The 12500-nt window shown below is 44.2% G+C and overlaps 2 protein-coding genes across 5 annotated transcripts in view; one reads left to right on the plus strand and one right to left on the minus strand.

The window, feature by feature from the left end:
- Nucleotides 1-5363, minus strand: part of pgm3 (phosphoglucomutase 3) — a 9638-nt gene extending 4275 nt beyond the window's left edge. Inside the window, exons 1-9 of the mRNA XM_031582111.2 lie at nucleotides 4826-5363; nucleotides 4444-4628; nucleotides 3810-4018; nucleotides 2170-2354; nucleotides 1735-1802; nucleotides 1499-1632; nucleotides 1076-1259; nucleotides 344-501; nucleotides 31-114 (exon numbers count right to left, since the gene is read on the minus strand). Of these exons, the coding sequence (XP_031437971.1) occupies nucleotides 31-114; nucleotides 344-501; nucleotides 1076-1259; nucleotides 1499-1632; nucleotides 1735-1802; nucleotides 2170-2354; nucleotides 3810-4016 (1020 nt within the window). The 5' untranslated portion in view covers nucleotides 4017-4018; nucleotides 4444-4628; nucleotides 4826-5363. The remainder of the gene's footprint in view (nucleotides 1-30; nucleotides 115-343; nucleotides 502-1075; nucleotides 1260-1498; nucleotides 1633-1734; nucleotides 1803-2169; nucleotides 2355-3809; nucleotides 4019-4443; nucleotides 4629-4825) is intronic.
- Nucleotides 5364-5599: 236 nt separating this feature from the next.
- The window catches only part of snap91b (synaptosome associated protein 91b), a 32328-nt gene continuing 25427 nt past the window's right edge, over nucleotides 5600-12500 (plus strand). For all 4 annotated transcript variants that reach the window (XM_031582107.2, XM_031582109.2, XM_042709987.1 and 1 more), the window contains exons 1-2: nucleotides 5600-5985; nucleotides 6212-6364. In XM_031582107.2, the coding sequence (XP_031437967.1) occupies nucleotides 6235-6364 (130 nt within the window). In that variant the 5' untranslated portion in view covers nucleotides 5600-5985; nucleotides 6212-6234. The remainder of the gene's footprint in view (nucleotides 5986-6211; nucleotides 6365-12500) is intronic.

A 12500-nucleotide genomic window follows, 5' to 3' on the forward strand; every position in this document is an offset into this window, starting at 1 on the left:
TCCGTTGAGTGTGTTACCATGGTGACTGACCTTCATGCTGTCCTCCAGGTAGTGTGTGGAGCTCCCGTTAGCGTACGCCGTCTGGACCACGGCCAGCTGCAGGTCCAGCCCAGCCTGGGAACACATGGATCCACAGATCACACACACACACACACACACACACACATCCAGGCTGTTGTTATGGCTGCATGGGTAGGGCTGGGCATTTTGCAGAGGATTTATTGATAACGTCAGATATGGATTTATTGATAACGTCAGATATGATGTGTTGAATGTTGCCATGTTGTAATGTGTGTGTGTGTGCGTGTGTGCGTGTGTGCGTGTGTGCGTGTGTGTGTGCTACCTTTGTCAGCAGCTCTTTAATAAAAGTGCTGATAAGTGTGGCTATCTTGTCTCCATCCAGCAGGTGAAAGCGACCCTTATCGGCGTTATAGTAGTAAACGATGCGGTCGCCGTCCCCGTCGAAGGAGCAGCATCTCTCCCCAAGGCCCATCTCCATCCCTGAAGACAGGAAGAGATGGCAGAGACAGAAGGAGAGATAAAGAAAGAGAGGAAAGGAGAGAACAGAATTAAATATGTGAAGCTAAGCCCTAAGTCACTCCTGAACTCAAACATCCTCTGTCTGGGTATGCAGTAGACTGAGAGACAGGCCCTGTTAAAGAGGAAGTGATGCACTACGGGGCAGGGTGAGAACATGGAGGTGTTATACAGAAGTGGGGAGAGTGACCGATCACCACCCCCCTATTAATTTCAATGGACAACGGTTCACTACTGTCTGTAAACACACAGGAAGAGATGGAAGTGAGAGAATACTTCAGCCCTGGAAGTACGAAATTGACTGCAGACAGCTTGGTTCATGGTGGTATGTTTTGGCACCAAAACTATAAAGAGCGCATTCGTCTGACCTGCAAACGTCACATGACCAAGGACCACAGTAACCAAAATACATAACTGATTGGCCACACAGCCACATGACTGTATCCAGCCTATCGGAAACAGACTTTTTTGTACCAAAATAGCTGATGCTAACAGGCTGAAGCTAACCCTCCAAATCCTGCCCCAATGGTGCGCATACCTTGTGGCGCCCCCTGCTGGACTTTGACGTGGTCTGCACCGCACAGGTGGTTTAGTTTCCCTGTGGAGCCATCGTTGGCGAGCACGACCGCCAGGTGTCCGTGCAGGTAGGGCTCCAGGGCCTTCAGCTGCAGGGCACCGATCCCATTCGCTCCGTCCACACGCAGGGGTTGCAGCACAGGCGCCTGGAAGGGTATAACGGGATCTTTTTTAATACACTGAACAAAAAGGAATATGGAATGATATCAGAGATTTACAGTTATAGTTCATATAAGGAAATCAGTGAATACATTAGGCGGTAAACTATGGATTCTGCCTGGCTATCGAATACAGACAGAACAAAATGTATGCTAATTCTTATATTTTTTTTTCAGTCTATTTTGATTCATGCAGGAAATACTCATGGCCATGCTCAGACTCTTACATGCTCGGTGAGCTTGATGAAAGCCTTTGAGAGTTTCTTGTAGTAACCCTCCACACTGATGTCGCCATAGCGACCCTGGGTGTTCTGACAGCACACAAGGTAGTGCAGCTGAGGCGTAGTCACCAGGCCAAAATCTGACAGGGACATAGAACAATCATTCAATCAATCAATCAAAAAAAAAACAATGAGTTAAACTGTATCTTAGAAGTCAGAATGACAAAAGTGGCCAAACAAACCTTCACAGTGCCCACCAAGTGCGGATACTCCATCTTGCACGGCCTGCGACATGATCTTGCTACTCGGCCTAGAAAGTGATGACAGGGGCTCAGCCACTCTGGTCAGCAAATACATGTGGGGACTCCTCACTGATCACCACTATGTCTGCTTACAGGAGTTTTCACAATACACTTAGAGGGTGTGCACCTCACGCTTAAGACAACACTACGCAGTAGCAGTGAAGAAACTTATAAGACAGCTTAAAGATTATAAAATAGCTTAAAAGTGACAAAGTAGTACAGGTTAAATTGTTAGTGCATGGTGTCAACCAATAGTAGAGCCTTAACTCTCAATATACATAAAAACTCTCATTATCTATTTAATATAGATCAAAGCAGCTACTAAGCGACTGGCTACAAACGTATGTCAGAATGTACAAACGTATGTCTGAGCACCTGGTGTCTCTGCCGATGAACACACTGGCGCTCAGGTCCATGTTGATGGCCTCCCTCTCGGTCAGGTCCCTGAGCGCGGTCACAAGCCCGTCCTGCTCTGCGTTGGCCAACTGCGTGGCGTAGCCCTCCCACGCCACCTCCAGCATCTCCCCCATCGGGTCGATCAGTTTCACACCATTATCCTCCTGCAGCACACAGCCAGACCACACACACACACACACACAAGACACAAACATATGCACACAAACATACACACACACAAGACATAAACATATGCACACAAACACACACACACACACACACAAGATACAAACATATGCACACAAACACACACACACACACACAAGACACAAACATATGCACACAAACACACACACACACACACACAAGACACAAACATATGCACACAAACACACACACACAGCTGTTCATAAATACAACTATAGACTTGGGAGATGTTCTGCACTAGATTTAATTTCACTGACATATGAAAAATATATGACAAATGTTATTCATGACCAAAACCTCACCTAAAAACACAAAACTCATCTGACCACTATGAAAAAACAAACAAACAAACAAACAAAAAAGACAAAACCAAGCTAGATAATCTACCCCCTGCATTAAATCATTAGGATCAATGATCAGGGTGCTATTGTTATTACACACGCCATTTTTCCTGAATTTACTAGATAACTGTGCCATGAAAAAGAATAAAATAAAAAAGTATTTGTGCTTTCCTCAGTGCAGATATTCTGGATAACTCTGCAGGTCTGCTTTGGGAGTTTAGAGTGAATACGTCAGTGTTAAAGACAGGAAAACACCGTCAGGTGTGGTCACATTCCATCCATGATTGCTATAGCGCCAACCAGTGAAATAAGGATGTGGACTTTAATTTGACCTGCACACTAGAGCAAATCAGACCTTTATCAGAACTGAGATAAAACAGTCATCCTCAGAGATTTAGTCATTAATGGAGTACAAGGATGGTCAACGTATAGCTGAAAGTTAGGTGATTACTGTCAAACCAACCAGTAGGGAGGTATATGGACTGAATGCGCACAGCCAACTCCTAAATACTAGGACATTGTAACTGTGGAAACTACCAACGAGAAGCCCAAAGACTGCAGCTCCTGACCTCTGGGATTGTTGACGCATGTCCACTGCAAACTGCTTATTTCAGCATTTCCTGCTGCTGCTGGTAGTGGCAATAAAACACGTGGACTTTGCTGTCTCACATCTTTCAGAACATCCTCTTGTGTTTACTACCTGTAACCATGGCACTAGTAATCTAATTGTATCACCTCATCCAACAGCATGTAAGTCAAGAGTTGTTTTTCACATACTCCCTTTAAAGGTTTCTATAAATGAACAAGCCTGGGTATTCACGATATTCTTATAGCTCAACTGGGGAAGTAAGTTGCTGATCACAACATACACTTGATTCCCTGGAAGAACACATAGACTACCTTGTCTGTACTGTGCGCCGCTTGATAAAGTGCCGGCTTTATGAGTAAATGTAAATATAGCTGTCTGCCTCTCCTTCTCTCAAGATACAGTTTGCCCAGTCTTTCTAAGCTATGACTTCTAATTGAATAGACGTCCAAAACACAAACCAGCTCGATGACATTTCAGCGTACCTCTGGGTTGTGTGAGGCGGTAACCATCACTCCTATTGTGGCTCGAGTCCGACGGGACCGGAGAGCAGCCAGTAAGCCCATACGGAACATCACATGGTCCAGTTGCTTGGCCGCGGTACGGAACCCGGCGGTGCCATACTGTAGAACCAGTCCTGCAGGTTTAGGATGCAGAGCCGACTTCTGGGATGTCGCCTCAAACTCAGCCATTGCTTGACGTGGACAAGACGGAAACAATCAGGGCTGTATTCATAATAAGACCTGTGCTACAACTGAAAGTGTGTAAGGTACTTCTAAGTGCACCACAAATTGAAATTGAGTCGGAAAATGTCAGTGTGCTGTGACTGGCCCAGATGCCTTTGGGAAACAAGTAAACTATTAAAGTTATACGGCCAACAGAGAAAACAGCGGTAAATAATGTATGCAGATTCAAATGTAACACTCCAAAAGACGAAACGCAGAAATGTAAAGCAAAGACAGTTAACAAACAACCCCGACTACCAACAGGCAGGCCTACGGAATACAGTTCACCCAACTTTCTACACTGGCAAAAAATGAATGAATCTCATGACAAAAACACATCTGATTCGATTCTTAGACACACTTAGATACAATTATTTTTTAGAAGAAATCTCACCATATGACTGTTCAGGCAATACAATACGCGCAACTGTTTGGTTGTGGCTATCTTGTTTGGGATTGATATCAGTGGAATGTTGCCTGCTGTCAAACCGAGCTCTCAAACTCTCCTGCTGATGTGGCCACACTTCCGGGTTTGTCGTCACATCCAACTCTCAACTCACGTCTCCCCTCTGGTGGCCGCTGCATTGTAGATTGAATGAATAATGGAAGATGAAGCACAATGATACTTCATGCACGCAAAGTAACTGAGGGGCAAATTTTACATGATTTTCTTATCAAGTTAGGTAGTGATACGAATGTGTCTCACGTCCATGTATAAAACACGCATTGTTTGTGTTCCTCGTTAAAAGCACCTTCATTAAAAACCCATTCATTACCTCATCAATAGATTACTGAAGGTTTATCCGATAATCCAGCTGCTCCCATTCAACTGTTACAAATGCAGAAAGGACGAAAGATTGGTGATGACCAAACGACCAAACTTGTATTAATTCTGGCTTTGGTCTTAAAAGATCTATCCCTACAGGATAGAGTCAGAAAGAACCCGATTACCCTTGTAAGCCAAGTAAGCACCATCAGAAGTAGGGTATAATGGGTGGCAAGATCGATTGTAAGGAATAATCAAACCAAGTGAAACTAAAATAGCATCAAAGCTCCTTCCAATAGACTACACTACTGCGTTTGTGGCCAACTCTATTCATGCCATCAGAAATAAGAACCTCCTGGAAGATTCAATGGTTTGTTATTTATGACAATTTAAAGCTCTAACACAACCGCGCCACACCTGCGCAGTTCAGACATATAATGCGCAGCCTCGCTGGTTTAACCCTTTGAGCGGATTCGCCTGACAACGCGTGACGTTGGGTAGAGAGCGCCGTCAGTGTAGCGGTACGTCATCTGACACTCTCCGCCGATCTTTAACGAGAGAACAGAACGCTGTCATTGAAATAAATAAATAAACAAACAAACAGACGATAGAAGAACAACTGTATCATTCCTACTCCTTGTACCAGTCCCCCAATGCGTGGGCGATAACGGGCATCCTCCATCCTTCTTCGACCGGCATCGGACAGATTCTTCAACCTCCATTGTGGAGACGTCTCCGCGACTTCTCTGTGGGGCAGATTCATTTACGGGTCCTAAAGGACACGGTGCGTCACCATTTCCGTTTGAAGCATCCACTGCAATTCCTCCGTAAGCGCGCTCTCGACATCTTCTTTCAGAATTGTCACTCTGAGCGTGCGTGCGTATCTGTGGGATTTGGTGTCCATTTTCCCGATGTCCATGCATACCAGAAAAGGAAATTTCAATGAATTTGAATTAAACCTGGACATCCATCAAGCAGAGCGCTGCAGCTCAGAACAGGTTGCGTGACGTGTCCTCGTTTGCCGTCTCGCCATTTCTTAATATCGTAGGGAAGTAACAAGATAGAATTAATAGCGACTGTTGGGCGTTACGTAATAGGAGCATTATCCCGGCTGCTGGACTGAACGGTATAACGGGAGACACGCAGAGATACAGAGCCGTGCAACCTTGCGTAAGTATACCCATGGCCGAGCAACTATATCAACGTGACTGGGAATAAATGAAAGAAATAAGGCATTATTTGTGTGTTTTGTTGACATGATTGTGTTTGTCCATTGTAATCTGGGCGAGTAATAAAGACAAAGTCGCATAGGGGGATGGGAAGGGCGGTAGCTAATCGGTAACGAATATTTCTGTAGTCGTGTGTCCAATTTGTGTTCTGTCCTGTGATCCTTGAGGTGGTTGACGCTACGGGTAGAAAATGTCGGGGCAGACTCTGACGGATCGCATTGCCGCTGCGCAATACCAGCTCACGGGCTCCGAAGTGGCGACGCGCGTCTGCAAAGCCACCACACACGAGGTGATGGCGCCCAAGAAGAAGCACTTGGATTGTGAGTGTTATTCCGTTGCCTCCCCATGCACTCCATCTTTTTGCCGAGTACGGCTGATGCCTCTCCATATAGAACACCCTTACATGCCAATAAATATGATACGCGCCTTCATGCATGCAGACGCACCTCCGTAGCCACCTAACCACAGCCGCAAACACACAGAGCACTAATTCTTGTGCCAAAAAATCAAGACTATTATTTTGCATATAAGAGAATGGAGGGATTTGGAATAGTGATTGATTGGTGGTGGCAATGTGTTTTCCCCCTAACATAGCTAGTCCATCTGGATGCTCACTGGGTTGTGCCTGCCCTTGAGTGTCCTGGCATTGTGGGTGGACTGGCACAACACTTGTGGCCTGCATATGTGTGTCCTTGTGTGTGTGTGTGTGTGTGTGTGTGTGTGAGAGAGAGAGAGAGAGAGAAAGGGGCAGGGATTTTAGACCAGTCACAGGCCAAAGCCTCACCACACTCTCTCTCTTCCACGTTACAAATCCAGCCCTTACCTACGTGTTCAGCGGGTCCTCCTATATGGATGTCATCTATCCTCCTCTCATCTGTGTTCACATCTCTCTTGCTTTTCCACTCAAACACCTTTTTCATTGCATGAATAGAGAATGGCACAAATATGAATTCAGCATGTCTGCCCTGGTCAAGACACGCAAAAACCCCATTCCTGAAGTATGTTTTAAAAGTGGCACGCCCATAGTCCACGACTGAGTCCTAGCCAGGGCGTTGGATGAGATGAGTATTCGGGGGTGGTCGAGGGTGAGACGGTGGTGCTGGGCTATCCCAGAATTCCTCCTGACACTTCCTGATCAGGCACGGCCTTTCTGACCTGCTGGGGCAGAGAAGCAGGCGCAAAGGATTGTGGGTTGAACCTATCGCCTGGGTGACGCGGCTGCTGAATTATGGAGTGATCAGCCAAAGCATGGCATGCATAATTTACAGCAGCAAAGGTGACCACGTTACTGCCGGCTAGAGACGAGAACACGGTGGTACAGATCATGCACCTGAGCTGTGTTTGTGTGTGTGTGCATTGTGTGTGCGTGTGTGTGTGTGCGTGTGCGTGTGCGTGTGTGTGTGTGCGTGTGCGTGTGCGTGTGCGTGTGCGTGTGCGTGTGCGTGTGCGTGTGTGCGTACATGTGCATGTGTGTGTGTGTGTGTGTGTGCGTGTGTGTGTGTGTGTGTGCGTACATGTGTATGTGTGTGTGTCTGTATGTGTATGTGAAAGAGACAGAGGTTCAAAAACACATTGACATTTACATGTATGCTTTCAGCATATTTCCACTTTTTGAGATTGTGCAAAGTTATCTGAAGTACAGTGCCATACACAAACATCAGTCGGCTTACCAGGTTACTATCAATGCAAACATCAGCATGGTTCATGACCTCAAGTTCTTCAGTCACAGTCTGACTGAGAAGAGGAAGTGTCCTTGCCTTACAGCAAGCCTTATGTATGAATGATTTAAAAAGACATTCAAAGATGGGTCCTAAAAGATAACAGATTATGATTCAATTGTTATTTCAGTTACAACTGAGTTAGTATACATCAATATGTACTATACATTTAATAGAATGAATATATTAGTGCTGTCAATTGATAAAAACGAAACGAAACAAATGAATAGCACCATTTGCGATTAAGAAGATTTTTTGCTTCTCAAGACTGAAGCTTTTAATAATGGATATTTAGATGTAAAATCATGGAATTAGAATCACATTAGAAATACATTACAATGTAGAATCAACACAAAGGAATTATATTTAATTTCAAATTCTATTGTTTAATAGCATCTTTTTAACTTTGAACACAGATTCTCTCCTGTGAACTGTAGACTTCCAATAAAACCATATATCAAAATAGACTGTCAGCTTGAAAGGCGTAATTGTTGAATGTGTAGCACATAAAGTGTAAAGAAACTTTTATTTAAAAACAGGGATTGCTGAAGACACAGAGAAGCAGAGAAGAAGATAGACTGACTTCTGAGGAGGGACATACTTTGGAAGGAGCTCAGCTAGGACCAAGGCCCCGTTCAAATAGTGTTTTTTGCTTAAGAAGGAACTCAGCTAGGACCAAGGCCCTGTTCAAATAGTGTTTTTTGCTTAGGAAGGTTCCTAACTGAGTGAAATGACCTGGAAGTGTCTGAGTGGCAGCCATGATAAGAGCTGCTCTTATTCTCTGAATTCTTAGGGAAGGTGCTTCAGTGCTTCCTTTCTTATCTCCTTTAGCATAGGGTACACTGGACGATCCTTTATGAAAGGGAAGGAGATGATGCCATCCCATAAGTCCTTGTGGCAACAATAGCCCAATCAACAACCAATGAACATGACCCACGTCAATAACATCCGCCTTTTTATAATTAGTAGCTTAGTGTGAATGCAGTCTGATTCTCTTATGGTTGTCTTTTCCTGAGTCCTTGTGAATTTCTACCTCACATCTTTCCTTGACCTCATGACGTTTTCCATCAAGATGATAGGATGAGTTTTCCAACCGTAGCCTAGGTCAGTCGGTCAGTATTCAGAACGTGGTGTGTAGCACGTGGGGTCAGTTGGTCGGTATTCAGAACGTGGTGTGTAGCATGTGGGGTCAGTTGTAAGTTGAAGGGCTCGGTACACCCGCAGGCTTGTGAATTCAGATAAAGGCTCCCTGTCATGTGTACATTGGATGCCCCCAGATATTCTTATCATTACATATGCAGCAACAGAAATCATAACAAAACCCAGGCAGCTGCGTTAATTTCCAATGAATCGCAAAAATGAACGTGTTCACTTCGACAACACTAGAATATTTAAATGGATTATATATAGCCCTAGTGAATATTTTGGAGCAGACAGGTCAAATGTTATTCCATGGAGCAGACAGGTCAAAGGTTATTTCCGCATCATGGTTAACCAGTCAGATGCTCTGATAGGGTAAGGTCCTCTCTCATCATGAAGCCACAAAGCTTCCATTTCTGAGACTTCCCTGAGGGAACAGGTTTGAGGTTGTTGGCTAGCTGTCAGACTCTGGCTGCTCCACCCTCATCTGAGTGGTGCTTGTGCGGTGGTGCGGGGCCATCTCCATCTCCATCACCGTGTCACTCGCTGGCTGGCTCGGCGATGTGTGAGATTGTTGGCACGGGTGGGTTGAGTCGTGACTCGTGACGGCTCCGTTCTCGGCCAGATTGGCTCGTAAATCCAGCGCCTCTCCCCCACTCCCTCGGTCGCGCCATGCAGACGTGAGCACACAGCCGAGGAGCGCTTCCACACCTGCAGTCTCACGCATTAGGTCCAACGTCACATTTGAAAAAAGCTCCTGTTTTGTAGATGCTTTCTTTTAAGGTTGTATAAATGAGATAAATTAGAAATATATCTTAGTAGAATTAGTCAGTTTAGAGGTTTCATTTCCAGTTCTCAGTGTTGTTAACACCTCGTTTAGATGTTTGTAAGATTCAGTCTTCTATCTCCAGTGTCATTTTAAATTACCCTCCTCTCGGCATTACCTTGAATACTTTTATTTCTTGTTTACCAGTCGTCACAATTACAACTGCAATGGTGTTGTCTGTATGCATGTATTCACTTGATGCTTTGAGTAGTATGTACTCATTGGAGTATGACCAATGCGCGTGTGTGTATGTGTGTGTGTTTGTACAGCAGCACGGTGTGGATGGGAGCACAGGCTCTATCACACAAACCCGCGTGTGAAAGTGCCTGAGAGATCTGGCTTTGCTAATTGGGTGTGTGCTTCCTCCTTTTCCAAGAGCACCTTGTACCAGGTGCAGAGCATGATTGTTTGTTCAATTTAGAGCACTTCGCTCACAGTCCTTTTGTCCTTGATTTTTGGGAGCACAATGAGGCAAGTTGGAATGTAGCAGTGTGCATTAGGAGAGTGCATTTGTGTGTGTGTGTGTGTGTGTGTGTGTGTGTGTCTGTCTGTGTGTGTGTGTGTGTGTGTGTGTGTGTAAGGGGATTTTGGAGAGTGTGTTTGTGTGGATGTGTGTTTAGAGAGTGTAGAGAGAGACACTAGTGTATGTTGATCTGGCCCAGCTGTCCTCCATATTGGTTCCTCTCCACACAGGGCTTTGCATTCCTTCACTGCTAGACATCACAGAGAGAGATATGCAGTATAAAATGTTCATTTTATTTCTCTTCTCTTCTCTCCTCCTCTCTTTATCTCTTCTCCACTCTTCTCTTCTGCGTTCTTCTCTCCTCTTCTTTCCTGTCTTTTAGCTGTGACTGAGGGGAATGCCAGAGATGGCTGAAGGGTTGCCATGGTAACACATAGTGAGAGGTAGAGGAAGGGAGAGTGAGATAGAGACATGGGAAGAGATGGAAGAGATAAATGGAGAGTCAAATCCATGTGCCTGTTTCATACTACCTGTACACTGCTCTAACGTGCAACATTGTGTTCCTCTACAGTCAAATCTTGAGAGAGAGAGAGAGAGAGAGAGAGAGAGAGAGAGAGAGATAGGCAGGTAGGCAAATGATCATTGCCATAGAGTGCAAATAATACTCCTATTTATTGCTCACACCTACTGCTTGGTTCCTAACTCTGACATCGGTCTCTTTTCATTTAAAGCAACATGCAGGTTTTTACGTACCTAGTTTATAGTTGTATGTCACCTGGTCATAGGAGGAAGAGATGAACGCACCTGTATATCCCCGTTATTTAATGTAAGCTACATTTTACATACACAGAAATTAAGTACATTTACTTAAAGGATTTGTGGATATGTGCAAGTGTGTGTATGGTGTGTGAGTGATTGTGTGTGGGTGTATTGGTATTGTCATGCCAATCATGGTTAAGATTGTCTTAATCTGGTTATCTGAAAATGTTTACAGCCAGCACTATAAACCCTCTCTCTTTCGCACACACACAGACACACACAAATGCACACATTTATACACACGCGCACACTTACACACACACACAGCCTGGACTGAGGTAATCTGAAAGTCAGTCTGTGGTTTATTCTCTCTGTGTTAATCTGTGCTATTTCTGTCCTTAAACCTACAGCACAACACAGCATAGAGTCTGCTCCATGGCAGTGTAAACACACACACACACACACACACACACACACACACACACACACACACACACACACACACACACACACACACACACACACACACATACACACACTCATTCACACACACATACACATAAAGTCTCAATCTCTCTTAAACATGCACACGCATAGTAGCATACAGTCACTCACACGCATGCACACACAGACACACACACACAGCTCTCCTGTAGGCATTCGATTACTCTAAGAGTCTTTATTTAGATCATGTCAGGTCTAATTAGTGTCTCACACACTCCATTGTTAGTTTGGTGTGTGTGTGTGTGTGTGTGTGTGTGTGTGTGTTTGTGTTTTTAGGGGGAAATGAGTCTGCTACTGCAGGTGTTGATAGAATGATTGTTCCTGTTGAAACTTCTTGTTTATTGCACACACACACACACACACACACACACACACACACACACACACACACACACACACACACACACACACACACACACACACACACACAGTTTATTGAACTCAGGTTAGTGGTGTAGACAGTGGTCAGAGAGGGTAAATGTGTCAGTCAATTCCAACCCAATGGTGGTCTGAACCTCTGTTTTACAGTTTTTCTCAATTGCTAACACACATTTTTTGAAAGCATGCCTCGTTTCCTCAAAACTCTAAACACAAATCCCAAAACCACTCACACAAAATGCAAAACCCTTTATACATCCTGCAAAAGGCAACTTTGCTTTCAAAACAGTGTTATGTCACCTCAAAAGGGTACTTTGTTTTCTAATGACAAACACAGCCCATTATATGAGTTGACATTCTAAGCATCGATTGAACACTGATGTGCTCAATGGAAAACACTACTAGGAAATGGGAAAACACCAGTATGAAGGCCTTATCAGGAACATTATGTTACTATACGCTTACTCCTGTAGTAAAATATAACTGTATAATGTTTTTACGCAAATATAAAACAACACACAAAAATACAGTAACAACTAAAATATTTCTTTATTTTTTCCAAAAGTGCTGTAGCCTATACATCACAGCAAACACAAATGAATGTGTAAATGATTTGCACAGAACAAACAATAGGATATAGGCCAGTACAGTCAACAAAAAAAAGAAAG

The sequence above is a fragment of the Clupea harengus genome, chromosome 15 (genome assembly GCF_900700415.2).
Source record: "Clupea harengus chromosome 15, Ch_v2.0.2, whole genome shotgun sequence".
Taxonomy (NCBI): Eukaryota; Metazoa; Chordata; class Actinopteri; order Clupeiformes; family Clupeidae; genus Clupea; species Clupea harengus.